The sequence below is a fragment of the Xenopus laevis genome, chromosome 6L (genome assembly GCF_017654675.1).
Source record: "Xenopus laevis strain J_2021 chromosome 6L, Xenopus_laevis_v10.1, whole genome shotgun sequence".
Taxonomy (NCBI): Eukaryota; Metazoa; Chordata; class Amphibia; order Anura; family Pipidae; genus Xenopus; species Xenopus laevis.
In genome coordinates this window covers 5,340,876-5,365,349 of record NC_054381.1, presented here as the reverse complement: position 1 = coordinate 5,365,349, position 24,474 = coordinate 5,340,876, and the positions used below count along the sequence as shown (strand labels likewise).

Below are 24,474 nucleotides of genomic sequence, written 5' to 3'. Positions count from 1 at the left end.
CTTAAACCGCTAGGGCTTGAGCATGCTCAGTTTGCTCCCCCGTTCTCTGCCGTAATCTGAGACCAGAGCTATGAGTGAGCAGGGAGAGACTCGGGCAGGAAGTGATGTCAAAACAAGCTAATATGGCAGCTGCTATCCTAAACAAACAGAGAGCTTATAGAGCTTTTTACTCAGGTATGGTAAAACATTCTGAAGAATAAATATAGCATTCTAACTTGCACTATTGTAGCTAATCTATTGTCAATAAAATGCCTCCATAGCTTTCCTTATCCTTTTAAGGGATATTGTTATGGGAAAACATGTTTTTTTTCAAAACACATCAGTTAATAGTGCTGCTCCAGCAGAATTCTGCACTGAAATCTGTTTTTCAAAAGAGCAAACTGATTTTTATATGTCATTTTGAAATCTGTTTTTCAAAAGAGCAAACTGATTTTTATATGTCATTTTGAAATCTGACATGCGGCTAGACAAATTGTCAGTTTCCCATGTGCCCCCAGTCACATGACTTGTGCTCTGATAAACTTCAATCACTCTTTACTGCTGTACTGCAAGTGGGAGTGATATCACCCCCTCCCTTTCCCCCAGCAGCCTAACAACAGAACAATGGGAAGGTAACCAGATAGCAGCTCCCTAACACAAGATAACCGCTGCCTGGTAGATCTAAGAACAACACTCAATAGTAAAATCCAGGTCCCACTGAGACACATTCAGTTACATTGAGTAGGAGAAACAACAGGCTGCCAGAAAGCAGTTCCATCCTAAAGTGCTGGCTCTTTCTGAAATCACATGACCAGGCAAAATGACCTGAGATGCACCTACACACCAATATTACAACTAAACAAATACACTTTTTGGTTCAGGGATGAAATTATATATTGTACAGTGAATTATTTGCAGTGTAAACAGTGTCATTTAGAAATAAAACCAACACCATAAAAATCATGACTGTGCCCCTTTAAGTGTGGGAATGATATAAAAAGTTCTACATTGTCACATTTAGGGCTCTGCCTCTATCTGTTTGTTTATGGTTTGGGGTGAGTAATACCGTGGGCGTAACTATTGGTTCTGGAGGAAACTGAACTGGATTCGGTGCTGGTTTCACGTCTCATAGAGTCGCCAGATTGATGACTGCCAGTTACACTGCCCTTCCGCCTTACGACTTGTGTCATGTCCTGGTCACCATGGTTGGTCTTCTTCTCATTAGCACCTGTGTAGCTCCTCCCCATATTAGGAGGGTGGGGCAAATGTATTTCCCGTGTGTTCACAGCTTCTCGACCGACATCTGGTGGCCTTGGTTGACTAATTGTTTTCCACCAATCTATTAACCAGTGAATTTGGGAAGGACCCCCAATAAGGTGTAACCCATCCTCAGAAGCAATAATGGCAACACCATGTGCACGTCCAAGATGCTGAATTTTTTCAGTCATTTTTCTTCTTTCCAAAGTCGGGAACTGGGTCAGATCCAGATCTTCAGTCCTTAGATTGCTCTGCCATTCACTGAAAATCTGTAATATTTCATCACAACAATCTGAAAAGAGCAATTTTAAGGAGGGGGACTGGGATTTTAGGGTGACATTGGAAATATCCTCACCCTCAGCCACTTGTATATTAACTGCACATCTCTTGAGCACCTCATCGACACGCTCCGTCTCAAAAATGCGAATATAGTAAAGGACATCGTTATCCACAGAGAAGCTTTTCACGAGGGACGCTTGAGAAGGAAAGTCTTTTGTAATGGCTGATGGATTCCTGGTAGTTCTGGTGGCTTCAATAGAAGGTTGGCCCCTGTTGGTGGAAGAGCCGAGGTTGAGGTCACTCAGCATTTGTGAGGCAGAGTCATTGTTCATTCTCACTATTGGGTCCCTTGTTGTTTTAAAGGACATTCCACCTTCTGATGTTGGGTTTGAACCTTGGGCAACTGAATCCGTTGTGGGTCTGTGTCCTAAAATATGAGCATTGCTAAAGGTGGGCGCCATATTGGCTTCCCTTCTCCTGGCTCTGCTTGGATGTTTCTCCTGGGAATTAGACCTGCTTGATGTCCTTCTGCTCTGGGGTTTCTCCACATTATTATCATTTCCAGAAGGTTGTTGGCTTGAAGGCTTCACTCCAAGATTGTCCTTCACCGGGGATTCCGGCCCTGATTCAGATATTTGTTTCTGTGACCTCTGGCCCAGGGGGGATGTGTCACATGTCAGGACTGTGGCCATAATTTCACTTCTAAGTTGTCGCAGATCTTCAAATTCGGCAGATATGATGAACATCTCATCTCTTTTATTCAGTATCATGACTTTGTGCTTCTCAAATAAATCCACCAGGAGTTTTTTGTTTTTTAAACGACTTAGATCCAGGGAGGTTATCACAGGCATGGAGAACTGCAAGACATGAATTAAACCGAGTGAGGAACATCAATGGGACCTACAGTACCCCCCTCCATCCTACTGATCCAACGCTATAAAGTCGTATATGACCTTAAAGGAGAAGTAAACCCCTCATTAAAAAAAAATCTACCCCCCCATAGACCCCCCCTCCCTCCTCCTCTCCCCCAGCCTAGCTGCTACCCCGGGCAAATGCCCCTAACTTTTTACTTACCCCCTTGGTGCAGATTCATGGCATCGGAGTTCACGGCAGCCATCTTCTTCTTGGTTCTTCATCGGGAAGTAAGTTCCGTATCGGCGCATGAGCAGTTGGAGTGGTTTTTGTCAACTGTGCATGCGCCGAAAGTTGTGAAGATTACCGAAGCTCCAGAAGAAGACCTGATGAAGACCGAAGAAGAAGATGGCGCCCGTGAACTCCGATGCGTGAATCTGCACCGACGGGTAAGTACAAAGTTAGGGGCATTTGCCCGGGGTAGCAGCTAGGCTGAGGAAGGAGGGGTCTATGTAGGGTAGGTTTTTTTTTAATAAGGGGTTTACTTCTCCTTTAAAGGGACAAGCGAGTGTCACACGGGGCAGTTCCTTCCCTTTGACTTTGAAGGACAGGTGCTTATTGGCCCAAAACGACCAAACACATATTTTTGGGCTGAAAACTGTTTGTCCCCCAAGTGTCAACACCAAAAATAAGCTGACGGAGAAACCACCCCGTGTGACCACCCCGGCCTTTTTCAGCAGGATTTGGATGCGGCCGAATCCTTCTGCCAGGCCAAACCGAATCCTAATTTGCATATGCAAACTAGGGGCGGGAGGGAAATCACATGACATTTTGTCACAAAACAAGGAAGTAAAAAATTTTCCCCTTCCCACCCCTAATTTGCATATGCAAATTAGGATTCAGATTCGGTCCGGTATTCGCCCGCATCTATCGCGAAAGATTCGCAGGTTCGGCCGAATCCAAAATAGTGGATTCGGTGCATCCCTACTTGAAATTAATTTTACTATGATACAGACAGATTCCGAGGCAATAAAACTATAGGTATGGGATCCGTTATCTGGAAACCCATTATCCAGAAAGCTCCGAATTACGGAATAGCCGTCTGGCATAGACTCCATTATAATGAAATAAAAAATGATTTCCTTTATAATAAAACAGTATCTTGTACTTGATCCCAACTAAGATATAATTAATCCTTATTGGAAGCAAAACCAGCCTATTGGATTTATTTAATGTTTACTTGATTATTTAGTAGACTTAAGGTATAAAGATCCAAGTTACAGAAAGACCCTTTATCCGGAAAGACCCAGGTCCTTAGCATTCTGGATAATAGATCCCATACATGTATTTGTAAATTTGTATCCTGCACTGCTGGTTCTGACTCTTAAATGAAGTCACAATACTAAGACACACAGACTGGATTTTGAATTCTAAAGCTGAGGAGGGAATCCCACAATGTCTGTGTATTTTTGGGACCTGCTAAGTTGTCTGCTGAATGCTGTGCGCTCCTTCTGTGCCCCCATAATTGTTTCCTTAAAGGGGGTGTTCACCTTGTAGTTAACTGTTCATATCATGTAGAGAGGGATATTCTGAGACAATTTGCTATTGGTTTTCATTTTTTATTATTTATGGTTTTTGAGTTATGTAGCTTTTTATTCAGCAGCTCTCCATTTTGCAATTTCAGCCATCTGGTTGCTAGGGTCCAAATTTCCCTAGCAACCATGCATTGAACTGAATAAGAGGCTGGAATATGAATAGGAGAGGGCTTGATTGGAAAGAGGAGTAATAAAAAGTAGCAATAACAATACATTTGTAGCCTTACTGAGCATTTGTTTTTTAGATGGGGTCAGTGACCCCTATTTGAAAGCTGGAAAGCAACAGAAGAAGAAGGGAATTAATTTAAATACAATAACATAGAAAAAAAATGAAGGCCAATTGAAAAGTTGCTTAGAATGAACATATTATCTAAAGGTGAGCCACCCCTTTAAGGCGTCTGGTGCGTTAAAGTCACATGACATGAGGTTGGGTTGTGTGTTTAGTACCTGGAGGCGCATCACTTCCAGCGGAAACAACTGTCCGTTCACATCGAGCAAATGCTGTGTCTTTAAGATCCGTTCCGCCACTGGAAAACACAATGAGACCCACAGATTTTATTCAGTCCCCCCACCTACAGAATCCTCTAATCACACGCTGTGTGCTCATTGGTCAGTGATGAGATCCTCAGATTCCATGGTTCTGCCATTTGTCCAAATACCATAGATTTTAATACCAACCCAAATCTGAATGAGTTTGATTACGACTGAAACATAAGACTAGCGATGACTGTGTACAAACTGTCTGCAGTCCATCACTATAGTGCACCTGTCCTGTCCTGCTTTATGGCAGCTGAGATTCTAGCTATCTGTATAACAGAACATTCTGTCCCAGTGGCTGCACAGATCCTATCTGATCCCCATTGTAAGCAACAGTCCTGTCCTGCTTTATGGCAGCTGAGATTCTAGCTATCTGTATAACAGAACATTCTGTCCCAGTGGCTGCACAGATCCTATCTGATCCCCATTGTAAGCAGCAGTCCTGTCCTGCTTTATGGCAGCTGAGATTCTAGCTATCTGTATAACAGAACATTCTGTCCCAGTGGCTGCACAGATCCTATCTGATCCCCATTGTAAGCAACAGTCCTGTCCTGCTTTATGGCAGCTGAGATTCTAGCTATCTGTATAACAAGGGGGTTTTGTACTCACCGGAAAACCCTTTTCTAGTAGGCCCGAACTGTCAGTGCAGACGTATGGGTTATGTCTTGATCATCTCTGGAGGCAGGACAAAGATTGATGACTCATGACCCCTCCTTCCTCATATATGTGCTGGCTCCACCTCACTTCCTCAGTTCGTTTGTAAAGCTCAGACAGTGGAGACAGAGGTTAGAAAGAAGCCAAGAGACAACAGATAGAAAGGAAAGGATAGCGACAAAGAGGTCCCTGTACCCATACTAAAATCAGCCTGGGTGGGACTTACTGCACTGACAGTTCGGGCCTACTAGAAAAGGGTTTTCCGGTGAGTACAAAACCCCCTTTTCTCTAGTCGGCCCTCCTGTCAGTGCAGACGTATGGGACGTCCAAAAGCTGTCCCTCAAATGGGTGGGTAGTGCTGAATTTGCCAGTCCATAGAGCCGAGATCACCATGGAGTCGTAGTTGCGACAGCTTGTAGAACTTTCCGGCCAAACGCGGCCGTCTGAGAAGCGAAAACATTTAACTTGTAAAACTGAACAAAAGTGTTTGGAGATGCCCATGTGGCAGCTGTACATATCTGCTCTGGTGTTGCCAAGTTCTGCAGAGCCCATGAGGTACTTTGAGCTCTGGTAGAGTGGGCCTTCACCGAAAATGGTCTGGTCTTCTGCTTGGAATCATAAGACGTATTGATAGTGTCCACCAGCCACCTAGCAATGGTCCTCTTAGAGACCGACTGACCTTTAGTCTTCCCAGAATATGAGATAAGCAGGCTGTCAGAACGTCGAATTGACTGCGATCGTTTCAAGTAGATACGAATGGCCCTCACAACATCCAGACGGTGGAGACGACTCTCCTTATTGGAACTTCTACGATGACCTCCATGCTGAGTAATTGGTGAACTGCTTCTTGTAGATGTAGTTGTCTGTGTGGGGCTGTTGTGGTAGGTATGAACCTGTGAGAAGGTAGGCGGGAGGAAAAAGGTATTCTGTAACCTTGCTGAATGATGGTGAGCACCCAATCGTCCGTTACATGCGTCTCCCATTCGCCCAAATATCTTTGTAGCCTGCCCCCCACAGCTTGAATTGTCTGCCTGGAGTCAGGCAGAGCCAGGCTTGGATGTAGCTGGTTTCTTTGTATTTCGGTTCTGCTGGTGCCAGATGGGCCTGCTGCGTTTGTTACTCTGGTCATTCGGGGATGACCTGTAGCTGGAGCGAAAGGGACGAAAAGGTCTGGATTGTTGGTTCCAACCTCTCTTGCCGGAGAATCTGTTGGGATTCTCAAATCTCTGTCTTTTTCCCGTTGGTAAGAAAGTACTCTTGCCCCCTGTCACTTCTGCTATGATTTGTTTTAAATCAGGGCCGAATAAGGACTCGCCTGTATATCTAAGAGACAATAGCCGAAGTTTTGAGGCTGTGTCACCAGTCCAGTGACGAAGCCATAGGGCACGTCGTGCAACTATAGCATTGGTAGTTGCCTTTGCCGCCAGTTTAACCATTTCAATAGAAGCTTCTGCTAGAAAACCTAATGCCATAGCTAATCTATCCACCTCTGACTGGAGCTGTTGTTGTGAGGACGGTGGTTGGCGAGCCAATTCGAGAGCCCAATGTCTAGCCGTGCGGGCTAGTCCTGCTGATGCCACTGCTAGCCGTAATGCAGCTGCTGCCTGTACATACGCTCTCTTTAGTGTTGACTCCATGCGGCGGTCTAGTGGGTCCTTAAAAGCGGCCTCTTCCGCTGGTAAGGCTGTGTGTTTAGAAAGGCGAGCTACTGCGGAATCAACCTTAGGAGGTTTATCCCACTTCTTTTCATGTTCCTCTGGAACTGGGAACGTTTTAAAAAATCTCTGAGTGAGTGCAATGCGTCTTTCCGGCTGGTTCCACTCTGCTTCAATCGCCTGAGTAGCTGATTTAAATACTGGAAAAGCTAACTTACTTTTCCTATGACCCCCTAGAAGCCTATCTGCCTTTGATAGAGGAATGGATTCATCCTTAATTTCTAATGTCTGTAACATTTGACGTAGTAACTTCTTAGACATGTCTGGGTCTAGCAAGGATTGCTTCTCTTCCTCAGAGTCAGTATCTGATTTGGCCTCTGAATGGTCAGATCTATCAGATGTGAACTCAGGGTGTTTTTCCTCATCCGAGTCTGAAACTAACCCTTCCTCAGATTCAGAAGAGTCTGAAATGTGTACTGGATTTTTGCGTCTTTTGCGGTCACTTGATGTGGTTGGTTGTGGTGGTTGCACTGAGTGCATAATCCATTGGAGAAATTCTCCAAATTGTTGTGGCGCTGGGGGTTGTGGTTGAGGCGCTGGGGTTTGAGCCCATGGCATAGACACCCCCCCCTGTGTGGTGGCTGGCATTGCCTGCGATGTAGATGGGGTAGCTAATGTAATTGGGGTACCCATTATTGGTGGTACAGAGTCAGTGGAAATATGTCCAGTAGGAGAAGTATTTGGAATCAACAGTTCCTCCTCTGACTGTTGGTTTGGTCTGGGAGATAAGACTGGTGGCTCCAGTGAATCTGTGGCCTTATAAGGTTTACTGTCAGTACAATAAGTCTTTTCCGTTTTTCTGAGGGAATGTTTGCATGTTCTACATTTAGGCAATCTTTCTGTCTTTTTGCCCTTTTTCACTGACTGTATCTCCGCTCTCAATTCTGTGAGTGAATCTGCCCTCTCCATTTTCGTATAATTACTGTGTACAATGATGTACCTGTGCTTTCCTTAGCTGTGGTAAAGCGTGTGAAGGAATCCGCTGGATGTAACTTGTATGCGCAGCTTGTGACTGAAGCTGCTCGCGCTCTGCACCTGTGTCGCGCCAATGACGTCAGTGCGCACCCACGCCGTGCCTTTAGTACTGTGCGTGTCTAGTTTGGCGCGAAGTGTACAGTAGGCGTGCCGACCGCGCACACTGATGACGTCGGTCCGCCGCGCCCTGAGATACACGCGGCGTGGCCTGGTAATGGAGGGGAACTGGTAGCGTTAGCACTACCACTACTTGCCACGACATGCGTCTCCCGTTCCATCTATACACGGTACGCAGCAGCTCTATGTTCTCAGTAGAGTTAACAATTGAGCAGCTCTGTGTGTCCCATAGTGTTGTGCAGCATTAGCTGTGTAATGAACAGCTCTATCTGTCCTATAGCTCTGCCCCATGAACAGCTCTGCGTGTTCGGCAGCGATATGTTACTCAAGGTATATTCTGGATAGCTCAGCGTATCCATTAGCCTTTTAGTAGGTATAGCCCTGGACAGCTCCGCGTGCCCATTAGCAATGTATGCCAAGTATAGCCTAGACAGCTCAGCGTGTCTATTAGCTAGTTTGCAGCCTAGAGTGCTCTCCAGTAATCCGGGTAGCTCTGCGTACCCTCAGTGCTGCATTGAAAGAAATAATAATGATAAAAGAATAAAATAAATAATAAAATAAATAAATAAATAAATGCAATAAATAAAATCTGTCCTTCACCTCCGAGGCAGGACAAAAGAACTGAGGAAGTGAGGTGGAGCCAGCACATATATGAGGAAGGAGGGGTCATGAGTCATCAATCTTTGTCCTGCCTCCAGAGATGATCAAGACATAACCCATACGTCTGCACTGACAGGAGGGCCGACTAGAGAAAGAACATTCTGTCCCAGTGGCTGCACAGATCCTATCTGATCCCCATTGTAAGCAGCAGTCCTGTCCTGCTTTATGGCAGCTGAGATTCCAGCTATCTGTATAACAGAGCATTCTGTCCCAGTGGCTGCACAGATCCTATCTGATCCCCATTGTAAGCAGCAGTCCTGTCCTGCTTTATGGCAGCTGAGATTCTAGCTATCTGTATAACAGAACATTCTGTCCCAGTGGCTGCACAGATCCTATCTGATCCCCATTGTAAGCAACAGTCCTGTCCTGCTTTATGGCAGCTGAGATTCTAGCTATCTGTATAACAGAACATTCTGTCCCAGTGATACGTATAACAATGTAGGACATTTTCAGGTACAGAAATTCCCAGTGATAGACAGCTATATAAGCAATTGGTGTACATGATATGAAATGAAACCCCCAAACCAATCAGCATTTAGCTCTCATTGGTCTAGTGCAGATTATAATAAAAGGAAACGTGTGATTGGATGCTACTCGTTACTTCTCCTTCAATAGACAAGGGCTGAGCAGACACAACGTATAACACACGGTACCTTCTTCCTCTTCAAAAGTCAGTATGGCAACTCCTTCGTCCTTTGTGGGGTAATGCAGGTTCTGAATTTCACCCCCCTGGTTTTTGGGGCGCAAGAAATGAATCAGAAGTTTGTCTCTGAGAAGCTCCTCTTCGAACAAATGTCCAGGGACCCCGCAGACCCGCAACCCCCTCTTGTAGCAACTCATGGTGTCGGCTGTGCAGTCTCACTGGAACTGAAAGGATCGGGTTTAGTCAAGTAAACCATGGGAAAGAGAACAGCCCCGGAGCAGGAAGTACAGGGAATGAGGGGTCAGTAACAGAGGGAAATACTGGGGGAGATTGGATTCACTTACTCAGGGGGAGGTTCCTGTCTGACCATGGGAAAGAGAGCAGCCCAGGAGCAGGAAGTACAGGGAATGAGGGGTCAGTAACAGAGGTAAGTACTGGGGGGAGTCACCAGTGAGACACAAGGGTGCTGGGAGTTACTGACTAAACTCTGGTATAGGGGGAGAGAGAGGCAGGAGAGGAGGGAAGAAGCAGAGAGACCCGACCCCGTCACTACAGAGTTGTCAGGACCCGACCCGCAGCCCCACGAGCCCCATTACCTGCTGTGAGTCCCGGGCCCCACTTACCGACTCCCCAGTCCCGCGCTACCCAGGGATTTTCCGTCCCCGGTAAGAAACGAAAGTAAAAGCCCCGCGGGGCCCCGCCCCTTCTCTAACTCCTCCCCCCAAGGAGGAGAGTGTGAGTGTAACGGGTTAATGGCAGGCTGTGAGTGTGTGGGGGCGGGGCTGTGTAACGGGTCAGGGGATTTGCCCATCACCGGCTACAGACACTGACACTGTGTGACACGGGGAGAGGGCGGGGAGTGCTAAGCTTTGGGCGGGGAGAGGCGTGGCTGTGACGTATTGGAGGGGCGTGGCTGTAAGCGCATTATTGTGTGAGCGCTGATCCGGTTAGACAAGTGCAGAGGAGAGAGATCAGTTATATGAGACTGAGCGTCTGATTCCCGTGTAATTAATAATAAATGTGCCGAGGCTACAGAGTGAAATAGCGAGACTGTAATAAGAGACTGAGGATTAGAACTCAATGTTTGTACATGTCTGTCTGTTATACTCTCCTATACTTTATGTACTGACACTTGTATCACTGCTTGTGTTTTATATATAGTGGATATTGTACCCCCTACTGTAATTTATAAAGATATAATACACAAGTCTTAAATATCCTGTACATTATCCATAAACTGAGTTCTGATGTCATCAGTTATAAACTGAGTAGTGATGTCATTTGTCACAATACTCACTGAAACTTGTGTATTATAATAAATAAAGTACCCCCTGTTGTAAAATATGAGGATATTAGAAGTCACATCTGAGTTCCATGACCTGTATAAAGACACTCTGCCTTGTACTTTTATATGATCATGGAACTACTCTAATTTATAATATCCTTATACTTTACAAGAGGGGGTACTAGTGTTTTTATACAGGTCACAACGCTGAGGTGACTTCTAATCTCTTTTTAAATTTCAGTACGGGGGCAAATTATTCATTATAATCTATATTTTGCGTGAAATGTTGGTGGGTGGACGGCACCCAATTCGGGTGCACCGGAATTCAATTTAAATACGGCGGCGTCAAATTTGGCAGCCGGGAGACCCATGTTATAAACAGCGCATTCTGACGCCAGAACGCACCATATATAAGGATATCATTTACAGTCTGGTCCCATAGTGTAATGACCAGACTGTAGATTATATATTATTATATAGTTCCTAATAAACTTGTCTCTTCAGCAAAAATCCCAAAGTGCCAGAGCCCCCGGCTGAGCTGCCAGTGACTTCCATTTAGTTCTATAGCAACTTCGGTGCTCAGTGAATTTAACTACAACTTTGTGACCATCAACCAATATCCAGAGAGTGAGCGAGACATGGGCACAGCCGGATGCTTCTCTGGTTAGTGGGTTAAATTGCCCCTGAATACTGACCTGACAGACACGTGGGGTACAGAATGGATTCTGACTCTGCCCAACCCCAGGTGCAAATGATTCAGCTCATACAGGTGTAATACTCACACTTACCAGCAGGGGGACAGTGGAAAGTGCCTGGGTGGCTCCTTAGTGTTGGGGCAATGATCTGTCACTGGGCAATATTATTAACCAATAGTAACACTAATAGTGACCTTACTGATCACAACTCAATACCCCAGTAGCCCAAAAGTATCAATACAGTTCAGTGATATTGGTCAGGTGACTAATCCCCAGATCGACCTTGTCCTCCTTGTACAGAGCGTGCCGCAACAGACCCATTTCAGCCCGTCAGGTTCTGTGAGTTGACCCAAAAAGATAAAAAAAAAAAAAAAAAAAAAGAAGCAAGTCCTTTACAATTAATTAAATTTTATTGTTCTTAAGAGGAGCTTTACAATCTAGATGGGGCACCCAATATACAGGTTATTTTATTTGCTGCAGACAAGGAATCAAACATCCATCTTCCCCTCTCCAAGTGATGAGATTGTATCTCTGCCCACGGATTTCTTCTCTTTAAGCATCAATTCAGCAAATGTGGCTGTAAAAATAGAAGAACCTTCAGTTATACTAAGTGCCAGTTTGTAGCCGACAGTCAGACCACAAACACTATTTGTTCTACTTAGTGGAAACAAGTGTCCGAGAGTTCTATAACCTTCTGCTGGAGGGACAACAGGAGGCCTCAAACCGTCTCAGTGCTGATCTGGCAAGTTCTACAGGAATGGGCAGGGCTACGGCAAACCCAACCATGCTGGAAACTTGCTCAAGGGGGTCAAAACCTGGAGAAGGGGTTTCTGCTATATTAATCATGAGTCACAACTAGAGAACAGAAAGGGACAAATGGCTTAAGTTGCTTGGAATGATTTTCTTTCATTATGAAAACTTTTTTTGGGTGCTGTTTCCCCTTTAATGTAATTCGAGTTGGGTTCTACCCCAGGATTCAAGTCATGAGGTGCGTGAGGGGAAGAATGCAACTGCCAGTTCTAGTAATGCAACATTCCTGGGGTTAATGTCGCAACAAACAAACCAAAATTATTCCTGCCAGGGACATAGATAACTTGGGTTATTAGTTCCTTCTATTTTATAGAAAACCAATGAGCTTACCGGAAATATTCCAGCTGCGAGTGATCCATTGAGCCTTGGGAGGAGAAGGAAAGAAAAAGATATAGCCGATTTGTAGGGGCTCAAGTACCGCAGAACTGTCACCAAATGCAGTGGCTGCGCTCAGTCCCATATCCGCAAGATTCATCCAACAGTCTCAAGAAAAGAGATTCATCCACGCACAGCCTCCTCCCTTTCCCAGCAAACACTATATAATGGGGTAATGGAGCATCTACAGGTCACCGGCTCAAAGAGAACCATATGGTTGCTATGGGTTACAGGACCTGGTGCAGACATTGTGACCCCATTATAATGCGCATGCAGCTTGATTAGCAGTGTAATAAAAAACACTTACTGCTGGTTTCGAATTCAAGTTCTTTCCCTTTCTGGCCTGGTTGAAGGCAGTTTAGGAGAAGTCACATGACCTTATGGCAATTAAATCTGAATGGAGCAGCGTTGTATGGTGGGACACAGCCTAGAGGGGAGCAGAGACATTAAATATAAAGCACATTTCATAAAAACTATCTGAGAATCAATTTGGCTCCAGCGGATCCAAAGGCTTTAATTTAAATGGCACTTAAAGGGGCGGTTTAGGTTAACTTATAGTAGGTTATAGAACGGCTAATTCAAAGCAACTTTTCAATTGGTCTTCATTTATCATTTTTAAAATATTTTCTCTTCTTCTGGCTCTTCGCAGTTATTCTGACCCCCTATGTAGGTGCCACACAGGTGTATGTGTCAGCGCTCGGGCAGGTTGTGTATGAGAGTAGAGTGACAGCTGGTGGGACAAGGAGACACAAGCTGACAAAGCCTCTCAGTTTTTCTTGCATGTTGTTGGAGCTGCCGCAGCTATGGGAGCAGCCGTGGCCCTCGGATAACATGCTGGATAAATCAAGGGCAGGAATTCATTGCCAACATCCAAATCATAGAGCCAAGGTTAACCTTCTGTGGCCCAGAATTATGGGTGGCACCCAGCATACTTTTATATTAACGATTAGGGATCAGCAACGCAGCACCCAGGGAAAGACTAATGAAGCTAAGGGATAGGAGACAAGCTTAGTGACTACAGCAGATCAACCTACCTTGGGTCGACTCACAGGTTTCATTAGCCAACAGTCTCCTAAAAATAAAGACATTTATAGCAAAATAAATATTTAATACCGACCTAACCAAGTCTGTATATTCAAACAGTGAATTTCAATTGGTTGGTAGGTCTGTGGCTACAGGAGTGACCAACTAGAGCCACAACTGTCGCTTCCTGATATGTTGCCGATTAGCCCGCAATGGTCTGACCAGCGACCGTCGAGGAAGCTTTTCTATTGGCTCTTCACTATCCACGGCAGCTATAGAGAGGCCACTATGGCTTGGATTAGAGCCTGGGCCCCGTGCACATGTATATGATCATTTATATTTGACGTGCTGCTTATACACAGACTGTAATTCAGCTATATATATCCCTATATCCACCCAAAGACATACTGGTACTTACATGTGACTGGGGTTAAGTAAGGACACCTAGAATTAAAGGAAAGACAAGTCAGTAGAATTCAGGCCGAGGGGGAATGTCCAGATTTAGGCAGCTCAGTTTCAGTAGGTACCGATGCCCACGTGCAACTCACTTCTATAGGGGAGAATCTACAAGGGGCAGACTGGTGCATTAGGACAGTAAAGGGGACATTGGGGCAGAAAAGGGTCACAGACCCTTCAGGACTGCCTGTATTTCCTCTCAATGTTGCTGATCCCCAGCACAGCAGCCGGAGCAGCGACCGTCAGAGGAAACTTAATGTCGGCCTCTGTTTGACCAGGTCAGTTACTTGAGCCACTAACCCGGCTTCGATCAGGGCCTTGCAGGGGAGAGAGACTGAAAACTCCAAAGTACCCACCTAGTGCAACGGTCACCCTGGGGGATTATTGGAATATTCTGTAAAGATTTCATCACTGCAGCTGAACATCAGCACCTGGAACAGAAAATGTCACATTTAGAATTCCTATAATGGTGGTTTATTAAAAGTGCACATGTCAGAGCCCACCATAGCTCAAAACAGACCAATTAAAGCTTCTAACTCAGCCCCTCTAGAACTAGTAGATCAGCCCATCTAAGAGGCCCTAAAGTATTAAAAAAAGGCAAGAACTGCATCAGCATGTGGATCTGGTTCTTGTCCAAGAAATCTCTATGCCCCTGAATGATTTAATCTATGGCCCACCAGTCTGATAGAACCCAAATCAGGCAGATATTGGATATTTTATAGTTCTTGTGAGTCAAGGGGATCTCAGGGAGAACATTCAGCTAAAGACATGAATAGTGCAACGTTACTGCTGGGGTGTAGGGTTTAAACTGCGGGTCCCTCACCAAAGGCAGCGGCTGTGCTCAGTCCCATATCCGCAAGATTCATCCAACCGTCTCCAGATTAAGGTTCATCCCCGCACAGTGCAACCTCAGGCAACTCAACTTTCACTATTCAAGAGATTACAGTTCCCAGCAACCCCTCATGTGGCCCCAACCCTTCCCCAGTGACATGGAGCATCTCCCAAACTGACCTCAGCCAGGAGCAGCAGTTGCATCAGAACGGAGCAATGTTCCAAGGTGGGACACGTCCTAGAGGGGAGAAGACAATTATAAGGAGACATTATAATAACCAAACACTTCAGCTCTGAGAATCAGTTTGGCTCTAGGGAATACAGAGCCAAGTAAATCATGTTTGATCCCCCCCACATCCATTTCAGCATAAATACCAACAGGGCATGGGGGGCACCAATTTACTCTCCCTCCTATTCTGACCACAAGATCGGTAGGCAGATCTGATGGGAAAGGGATCAGGAGGTGTCAAGGAATTTTCTGCCGAATACCCAAAACATAAGTAAAACATGCGTCTGCATCAGTGTAACTTGCCCCCGGGATTAACCAATCACAGGGCAGTATATGTATCCTCTGCCCCCTGCCTGACATTAAACAGCGCCACAAAAAGAAACTGCATAACTTTCACTTATTATACCAAACCAAAAAGTCTTACCTGAAACATCACATCTGGGAGATCCACTTGGCACTGAAAGACAAACAGACAAGTTGTTAGAGAACATGATTTAATGTCTTGTGGGGCCTCGACTAAGGAAACTGCTGCGCTCAGTCCCATATCCGCAAGATTCATCCAACCGTCTCCAGATAACGGTTCATCCCTGCACAGCCAGACGGAGCAACTGCTTCAACTACAAACTTTACAGCAGCACCACCAGGTCTAATATGCCCAAACTAAACACTGGCCAGAATAACCTCCAAGCTGATGATCCCCCATTAATGGCAGCCCCTGACGTTAAAGGGATTGTCCATCGATAAATTAAACTGTTGGTATGGTGTAGATAGAGGGATATTCTGAGACAATTTGCAGTTGGTTTTCATTTATTAGTATGTGTTTTTTGATTTATTTAGCTTTTTATTCAGCAGCTCTTCAGTTTGCAGTTTCAGCCATCTGGTTACTAGGGTCCAGCTTACCCTAGCAACCATGCACTGATTTGAGTAGGAGACTGAAACATAAATAAGAGGCCTGAATAGAAACAAGAGTAATAAAAAGTAGCAATAACTAAACGAGGAGCCTTCGTTTTTAGATGGGGTCAGCGACACCCCATTTGAAAGCTGGGAAGAGTAAGAAGGCAAATTATTCAAAAACTTAAGCAGAAAAAAATGAAGGCCATTTGAAACTTAGCATTAACCATTAAGTAAACTTAAAGGTGAACCACCACTTTAATACAAATAGAGGAGCTCTATAGAGACAAGTTTGGCTAAAAGGGAACATTAAAGGATTCTTTACCATAGATACGAGGCAGCAGTTCATCCGACGCATGAGTGAGAGCCCAGGTCTGTAGGAACAAGAATTACAATAAAATAACATGCGCAAGTACTGAATCCACTTAACCGATTGTAACCCTCACTTATATCCCACCTGCTCTATAGCATTCCCATTGGTTAATAAGCCTGTGACAACATGTGTTTACTTATTACCCTTAAAGGAGAACTAAAGTCTAAAAAATAACATGGCATTTTATAGTGAACTTATTGCACAAGGCTAAAGTTTGAGCTTGTCAATAGCAGCAATGATCCAGGACTTCAAACTTGTCACAGGGGGTCACCATCTTGGAAAGTGTCTGTGACACTCACATGCTCAGTGGGCTCTGATTGGCTGTTGAGAAGCTAAGCTTAGGGCTCGTCACTAATTATCCAGCAGAAAATGAGCTTCCCTGGCTGTAATATAAGCTGATGCTACAGGTTTGCTGATTATTCAATTCTGATGCTAATTGCACTGGTTTCTGTGCTGCCATGTAGTAATTATGTGTATTAATTACTAATCAGCCTTATATTGTGACATTTCTATTCTATGTGTACAGTATATTGTGAGTGGCTCCCTAAGCTCAGTAAGTGACAGCAGCACAGAGCATGTGAATCAGTGAATCAGCAGATGGGGAGCTACTGGGGCATCTTTGGAGACACAGATCTTTACTGCTAAAGGGCTGTGGTTGCCTTGGGCTGGTACAGAAGCACAAAACATGTACAACATTTCTAGCTACTTCTTTAGTTAGGCTTCAGTTCTCCTTTAAAATCAGTCTGTATGAGAGTAGAGTGACAGCTGGTGGGACAAGGAATCACAAGCTGACAAAGCCTCTCAGTTTTTCTCGCATGTTGTTGGAGCTGCCGCAGCTATGGGAGCAGCCGTGGCCCTCGGATAACATGCTGGATAAGGGCAAGGGCAGGAATTCATTGCCAACAACCAAATCCTCACCCTACAGAAACAGTCTTGCACCCCCTGCCTGAGTCCCACCCTACTTCTATACGACATTTACAGACTGGTTTCCTACAGCTAAACAGCACGTGGGAAAGGAGGAATGTTAAAGGAAAAGCTAAGAGAGATCTAATAGATTTCATGTCAATTACCTGCGACAGGAGATAATATTCGTATCTATGGTCAGGCCACATGGTCCTTAGTCGTTGGGCTTCCTAAAATAAAATTAGGGAAAAATTACGATTTTCTACTTTAATGAAAATAGCATTAAACTAGAACACTGTACATTCATACAGAGCACTTCTATTGGTTGGCGGGTCAGTAGCTACAGGAGTGACCGCAACTGTCGCTTCCTGATATGTTGCCGATTAGCCCGCAATGGTCTGACCAGCGACCGTCGAGGAAACGTTTCTATTGGCTCTTCACTATCCACGGCAGCTATAGAGAGGCCACTATGGCTTGGATTAGAGCCTGGGCCCCTGCACATGTATATGATCATTTATATGTGACGTGCTGCTTATACACAGACTGTATCACATCCCTATATCCACCCCACAGACATACTGGTACTTACATGTGACTATATATCCCCCCCCACAGACATACTGGTACTTACATGTGACTATATATCCCCCCCCCACAGACATACCGGTACTTACATGTGACTATATATCCACCCCACAGACATACCGGTACTTACATGTGACTATATATCCCCCCCCCCCAGACATACCAGTACTTACATGTGACTATATATCCCCCCCCACAGACATACCGGTACTTACACGTGACTATATATCCCCCCCCCACAGACATACCGGTACTTACATGTGACTATATATCCCCCCCCCACAGACATACTGGTACTTACATGTGACTATATATCCCCCCCCCCACAGACATACTGGTACTTACATGTGACTATATATCCCCCCCCACAGACATACTGGTACTTACATGTGACTGTATATCCCCCCCCACAGACATACTGGTACTTACATGTGACTATATATCCCCCCCCAGACATACTGGTACTTACATGTGACTATATATCCCCCCCCCACAGACATACTGGTACTTACATGTGACTATATATCCCCCCCCCACAGACATACTGGTACTTACATGTGACTATATATCCCCCCCCACAGACATACTGGTACTTACATGTGACTATATATCCCCCCCCACAGACATACTGGTACTTACATGTGACTGGGGTTCAGTAACGACACCTAGAACTAAAGGAAAGAGACAGTCAGTAGAATTGAGGCCGAGGGGAAGATTATGGATGAAAGCAGCTCAGTATCAGTAGGTACAGATGCAACTCACTTCTATAGGAGAAGCTACAAGGGGCAGAGATACAGTAAAGGGGACATTGGGACAGTAAAGGGTCGCAGACCCCCCAGCACTGCCTGTATTTCCCCTCAATGTTGCTGATCCCCAGCACAGCAGCCGGAGCAGCGACCGTCAGAGGAAACTTAATGTCGGCCTCTGTTTGACCAGGTCAGTTACTTGAGCCACTAACCCGGCTTCGATCAGGGCCTCACAGGGGAGAGAGACTGAAAACTCCAAATTACCCACCTAGTGCAACTGTCACCCTGGGGGCTCATTGGAATATTCTGTAAAGATTTCATCACTGCAGCTGAACATCAGCACCTGGAACAGACAAGGTTGACATTTAATAAGCAACATGTATATTCCCTAAATCAAGACATTATGTATTTAGAAGGGGCACAGGGATCACATGGCACCAACATAACCGAACTGAGCCCCTGCCTTATATCCCCCCCGTGCGCCAGTACAGAATGAAATGAAACTGGATTTGCCTCTTTCCACCACTAACAAGTGTAATTCAGAAAACACATTGCACTCCCCAATAAAGCACAAGGTTGATGGGAGTTTATAGGGTGCGTGCTATTTACCATTGCCAGTGTATAATGTGTGGGTGCGGCTCAGGGTGCGATTTCTATATACACTGCGGTTTTGTCAAGGTAACCCCAGGCTGAATAAAGACTTTCAGTATTACACACAATGTGGGATCCAACACAAAACAAGTGTCCGAGAGTTCTATAACCTTCTGCAGGAGGGACAACAGGAGGCCTCAAACCGTCTCAGTGCTGATCTGGCAAGTTCTACAGGAATGGGCAGGGCTACGGCAAACCCAACCATGCTGGAAACTTGCTCACTTTATTTAATTATATATACACACACATATATATATATATATATATATATATATATATATATATATACACATATACATACACACAATGCCGGGCCTAAAAGTCTCAGAATATCATGCAGATGGATCTATGCAAGTCACAGGCTACTATAAGCAGTGGGTGAGTCTTACACGTGCCCAGGGCTAACAATGAGCTCACTTACAAGCCATGTGGCCTTTACTGCCCCTACTGGTCATGGAAGGGAACTAAAGCCCCAAATACAGCCCCTTATACGAGTTCTACACCCAGTTCCATTGTTCCTCCCCACCAGCAACTCTCACTCACCCTCCTGACAGACAAATGCATTAAAGGGCAAATAAACCCCAAAATAAAAAAATTGGCTAATTAAAAAAAAACATAATTCTAAGCAATATACATTAATAAGGTTTTAGTGCTTTCAAAGTTATTAGTAAAAGCAGGAACACAGCATTTGCTTAAAGGGATGGTTCACCTTCAGGTTAACTTTGAGTATGTTATAGAACGGCCAATCCTAAGCAACTTTTCAATTGGTCTCTATTTCTTATAGTGTATAAATTATTTGCCTTCTCCAGACGCTTTCCAGCTTCCAAAAGGGGGTCACTGACCCCGTCTTAAAACAAATGCACTATAAAGATAAACATTTGTTATTGCCGTTTTTATTCCTCATCTTCTCTTCCAAACCTCCCCTATTAATATTCCAAATTCTCACTCAAATCAATGCATGGTTGCTAGGGTAATTTGGACCCTAGCAACCAAATGGCTGAAACTGCTGAATAAAAAGCTAAATAAGTCAAATACCACAAATAATAAAAAATGAAAACCAATTGCAAATTGTCTCAGAATATCCCTCTGTACATCACACTGACAGTTAATTTAAAGGTGAACAACCCCTGGTTGTTACTTTTTAAACAATGTTGCAAAAGTGTTGGTTCCCTGAGCAGCTCAGTGTTAATCAGTCCTACATTGTATCAACAGTCTGACCCACCAGTGCACAGAATAGAAAGGGACAGACTCTGCTTTCAACAACAACCCACATACAAATAACTTCATAATCATAGAATATGTGTAATGAATGTATATCATAAAGTTACTAAGTCTCTTATTCTGTCTAATAGTCTCCCGCTCTCCTCACCTGACCGCTCAGCTCTGAGCCTCGTGTGAAATGGAACGAACTGTCCCGGGATCAGCGGTTTCCTTCCTGTCGGGCGGCTCCACTCGCGATAAACCCCCGGTGCTATAAAGAAGCAGCCCCCCGTGTCTCACGCCTTGTCCTCGCAATGCGGCTCATTTATATCAATGATCTACGGGTTTCTCGTGCGTTAAATGGATGAATTTATAAGGAATAATATGAAAATGAAGAAATGCTCCCCCCCCTCGCATCTGGCAGTTGGAATGTTCCGGCGTCACAAGCGAGTAGTACATTTCTCAGGCAGCAGGGGGCGCAGTAAATTCATAGAAATAAAAAAAAAGGGAATTTATGGGAAGTTCTGCTGAATATTCCTCCGCTTATCAACTGGCACAAATGAGACTTTATTGTTATTTAGAATCAGCGTCACTGCTTTCTGTTAGTTTATTTAATTTCCTTGGAAATGTCCTTTTTTATTAGTTTTTTTTTTCTTTTTAATTTATGATAGACCAACCGCATCGATGTCAGGAGATGTCTGGGAAGGCGCGAGGAATACGTGGGAAGATACGAAGATAAAGGTAACAGAGAGACAAACTGAAACCTCTCCATAGAACTGAAGGAGAAATCATTCCTACATCCCTGTCCCTTTAGATTGTAAGCTCTTGGCTAAAGGGAAAAGTGCAGAACATTTGTGTTCCCTTATTTAATCAGTTGGGGGGAAAAGTCACCAGAATCTTCTGCTCGGTGTGATTATGAGCTGAGGGTATGAGTTGGGGTCTATGTGGATGGATTCTCCCCTGTATTCTGTGCTATTAACCCCTTGAACATCTCTAAAAACCCCTATATGCTGGATTACCCCTATTGGCTGAATTTCAGGTTCCTACATAGGGAACGGTACTGATCCAATCCCAGCTACCTGGGTCGGCCTCACGTTAATACTGAGATACAAAATAGACCTTTAATGCAAAAGAAACATAGATTTGCACCTTTACATTCCACAGGTGCACCCAGTCCATTCAGCTTCTGGATTCATTGTAGAAATATTTTCATAGTCAAAAAAAAAACATGGTTGGGCCACAAATTTCTATTTTTTTTCTTTTTTTTGACAGTCATAATAGGACCTGGCGTTTCAACTTAACAGAGGCCCAAACAGCCCCCCACCAGCCCAAATAATTGTGACTCTCTATGGCATCTTACAGCAGCCCCTCGATATTAGCCACAACCCACAGATTGCCAGTCCCGGCCTGGTCAGACTACTTTGTCAGAGTATTAGCGGACAGGGTCGGACTGGGCCGGTGGGACTCCGAGAAAAAACCCGGTGGGTCCCAACCCTCACGAGCCCCTGCCGGCCCAGACCAGCTCCCCGATCAGCCAGAACTAAATCAAAAATATGTGCGGGAGCAGTTCACGCATGTGGGTCGGGCGCCCGCTGTTAATGCGCCTGGTGGGCCCCAAATGCGACAGTCCAACCCTTCCAGCGGACCTCCTGTTGCACAAGCCAGAGACGAATTCCTTTGTTATTCCACTCTAGGTCTATATGACACCTATTACATATAGTAACATCTCCCTTGATCTCAGGGTGGGCCCAGGAATCCCAATCCCAGCCATTGTCCTCGGATATGATCAATACCACTAACAAGATTTCCACTCCATGCAGAGTTACACACAGGCGTTTAAATGGACCTCGGTTCCAGTGCAGCACTTTATGGTGGTACATCTTAGTATGGAAATGTCTCCATAACGTCGTCTCTGGAATACATCCCATGTTTTCATCATCATCATCACCATCCGAGGAGATTGACTGTTTCTTTTTTTGCATAAACATCATTGGCATCAGTCCCTGCCCCAGTGGAGCTTACAATCTAAGTTCCCCATCACATTCACACTCACTAGGGGCAGTTGTATCTGGAGCCAATTAACTTGTCTGTGTGTTTCGGAGGTGTGGGAGGAAATTGGGGTACCCAGAGGAAACCCACAAAAGCAGATGGCAAAGAAGACACAAAATCCACAGAAAACACGCAATGCATTTTTTCTAACCATAAAATTACCAGTTACAAAATATCCCTGTAGAAACAAAATCATTTTAGGGCCCCATAACTTTGGGCATAACATATTTTTCATAACTATATAATGAAACTGTTTGTTAGTAAGTCTCCTACTGGTCTGCTTCCTCCCTAGTGACACTGCTGCGATGGGCAAACAGCCGGACTATTAATTTGTGGATTTGGCAAATGCCAGAGGGCCTGCTGTAAAATGCCATAATAGACACTCACTATTTATTGGGCTGGTGGCGACTGTTTGGGTCTCAGTGTATCTGAAATGCCAGGGTCTATTTTGAATCTCAGTCTAGACCTGATCCCAAGGCCCGGAGCAGGCCCGGACTGGCCATCTGTAAAATCGGGCAAATGCCTGTTGGGCCGCTGCCTCCGTGATGTAAATGGGCTGGACGATCCTCTGTGCACAGCCTTTCTGTCCCTATAGTGTCGATTTAATGAGGCTGCTGTTGCTGACAATCACCACTAGATGTCACCACTATTTCTCAAATGACTGCAGCTCCTCTGTAGTTCTTCAAAGTAACCACTAGGTGTCAGCACTTCTGGAACCTGTAACTGCCAGATTTTAAAAGTTTCCACTGAACACCAGTGATATTTTTTTTCTTTAAAAGCCCTGGCCACCAATGTTTTTTGTTTTACCTGTAGGGGGGCTGGCCACCAATGTTTGTTTTAACTTGGAGGGAGCGGTCCACCAATTGTTTTTGAAATGGGGGCTGGTCACCTAATTTGTTTTTAGTTTTTATCAGAGGCCCTGACCACCTTTTTTCCCCTCATTTTATTGGGGGGGGGCTGACCACCAATGTTTTCTTTTTAGCTTGTGTGGGTGGGGGAGCTTGGTCGCCAATGTCACACATGTATACAGCTATGGGACCTGTTATCCAGAATGCTCAGGACCTCGGGTTTTCCGTATAACAGATCTTTCTGTAATTTGGATCTTCATACCTTAAGTCTACTAGTAAATCATATAAACATTAAACAAACCCAATAGGCTGGTTCTGCTTCCAATAAGGATTAATTATATCTTAGTTGGGATCAAGTACAAGCGACTGTTTTATTATTACACAGAAAAAGGGAATTTTTAAACATTTATGTTTGATTATAATGGAGTCTATGGGAGACGGCCTTTCCTTAATTTGGAGCTTTCTGGATAATGGGTTTCCAGATAACCAATCCCATACCTTGTGAGGGATCAATAGATATTTCATAGGTTTAAAATGTCTATTTTACTGCTCATGTAATCTTTGCTTGCTCGGCTACAGGCCTACAGTTACACATATATCTATCATTAAGCTTGACAGCCGAAACTAAGCAGAAACCTCCTTGGGAACCAGTGCTCTGCATGTGACTACTATACATGTGACTACTATACATGTGACTACTATACATGTGACTACTATACATGTGACTACTATACATGTGACTACTATACATGTGACTACTATACATGTGGCTACTATACATGTGACTACTATACATGTGACTACTAAACATGTGACTACTATACATGTGACTACTATGCATGTGACTACTATACATGTGACTACTATACACGTGGCTACTATACATGTGACTACTATACATGTGACTACTATACACACAGCCCTGAGGAATTCTGCACACGACACTGACCATACAAGGGTGGAACCAATCACCAAGTGCCTTGTGGAATGTGACGTGTGTTATGCACCCCCAACACCCTAACTTCCCTATATAAGCTTGTAACTAATGATTAAGATAGAGAGAAGAAGCATTTTATACTGAACGGTCTGTGTCAATGTGATTGTTCCAGGCGTACACCCACAACCGATAACCTAATTAGGACGGGAATAGATATTCTCAGGACTGCTTGTGTCCTTATCAAATTTGGCTCCCGACGTGGAGGTTCTGACTACTCTTCAGCCGATACGAAGGACACAGGTCGACCGATAGAGGACAGGATGG

General features: G+C 44.6%; 1 protein-coding gene, 1 long non-coding RNA gene and 11 other non-coding genes across 18 annotated transcripts; all 13 read right to left on the bottom strand.

Annotated features, from left to right (window-relative positions):
- Positions 1–859: 859 nt before the first annotated feature.
- Positions 860–10,476, bottom strand: XB22065629.L (uncharacterized XB22065629 L homeolog). Of its 4 annotated transcripts, none has more exons than XM_018267006.2 (4): positions 9,860–10,476; positions 9,274–9,487; positions 4,410–4,489; positions 860–2,372 (listed from the first exon to the last, which is right to left on the bottom strand). In XM_018267006.2, exons 2-4 carry the CDS (start codon positions 9,458–9,460, stop codon positions 1,023–1,025), a joined length of 1,617 nt encoding a protein of 538 aa, XP_018122495.1. In that variant the 5' UTR covers positions 9,461–9,487; positions 9,860–10,476; the 3' UTR covers positions 860–1,022. The 4 variants fall into 4 exon arrangements, with proteins under 4 accessions (XP_018122495.1, XP_018122494.1, XP_018122493.1 ...); XM_018267005.2 differs by having other exon boundaries at positions 9,274–9,481; XM_018267004.2 differs by having other exon boundaries at positions 9,887–10,476.
- A 1,158-nt stretch (positions 10,477–11,634) lies between these two features.
- On the bottom strand, positions 11,635–20,600 carry LOC108718667. Of its 3 annotated transcripts, none has more exons than XR_005961738.1 (13): positions 20,486–20,600; positions 18,734–18,808; positions 18,359–18,390; positions 17,302–17,364; positions 16,184–16,232; positions 15,392–15,424; positions 14,919–14,976; positions 14,264–14,338; positions 13,870–14,015; positions 13,463–13,500; positions 12,736–12,855; positions 12,384–12,417; positions 11,635–11,820 (listed from the first exon to the last, which is right to left on the bottom strand). It is a non-coding gene; the product is annotated as an uncharacterized LOC108718667 (long non-coding RNA). The 3 variants fall into 3 exon arrangements; XR_001936043.2 differs by having other exon boundaries at positions 13,870–13,895; positions 20,486–20,597; XR_001936045.2 differs by lacking the exon at positions 12,384–12,417 and having other exon boundaries at positions 13,870–13,895; positions 20,486–20,599.
- On the bottom strand, positions 11,913–12,044 carry LOC121394930. Its single transcript, XR_005962101.1, has one exon. It is a non-coding gene; the product is annotated as a small nucleolar RNA SNORA9 (small nucleolar RNA).
- Positions 12,496–12,566, bottom strand: LOC121394932. Its single transcript, XR_005962103.1, has one exon. It is a non-coding gene; the product is annotated as a small nucleolar RNA SNORD99 (small nucleolar RNA).
- Positions 13,135–13,265, bottom strand: LOC121394928. The gene has a single exon (XR_005962099.1). It is a non-coding gene; the product is annotated as a small nucleolar RNA SNORA44 (small nucleolar RNA).
- Positions 13,627–13,760, bottom strand: LOC121394919. The gene has a single exon (XR_005962090.1). It is a non-coding gene; the product is annotated as a small nucleolar RNA SNORA16B/SNORA16A family (small nucleolar RNA).
- Positions 14,093–14,228, bottom strand: LOC121394917. The gene has a single exon (XR_005962087.1). It is a non-coding gene; the product is annotated as a small nucleolar RNA SNORA16B/SNORA16A family (small nucleolar RNA).
- Positions 14,741–14,810, bottom strand: LOC121394934. The gene has a single exon (XR_005962105.1). It is a non-coding gene; the product is annotated as a small nucleolar RNA SNORD99 (small nucleolar RNA).
- Positions 15,494–15,563, bottom strand: LOC121394933. The gene has a single exon (XR_005962104.1). It is a non-coding gene; the product is annotated as a small nucleolar RNA SNORD99 (small nucleolar RNA).
- On the bottom strand, positions 16,973–17,103 carry LOC121394929. Its single transcript, XR_005962100.1, has one exon. It is a non-coding gene; the product is annotated as a small nucleolar RNA SNORA44 (small nucleolar RNA).
- Positions 17,491–17,624, bottom strand: LOC121394920. Its single transcript, XR_005962091.1, has one exon. It is a non-coding gene; the product is annotated as a small nucleolar RNA SNORA16B/SNORA16A family (small nucleolar RNA).
- On the bottom strand, positions 18,563–18,698 carry LOC121394918. Its single transcript, XR_005962089.1, has one exon. It is a non-coding gene; the product is annotated as a small nucleolar RNA SNORA16B/SNORA16A family (small nucleolar RNA).
- On the bottom strand, positions 19,205–19,336 carry LOC121394931. The gene has a single exon (XR_005962102.1). It is a non-coding gene; the product is annotated as a small nucleolar RNA SNORA9 (small nucleolar RNA).
- Positions 20,601–24,474: the final 3,874 nt, after the last annotated feature.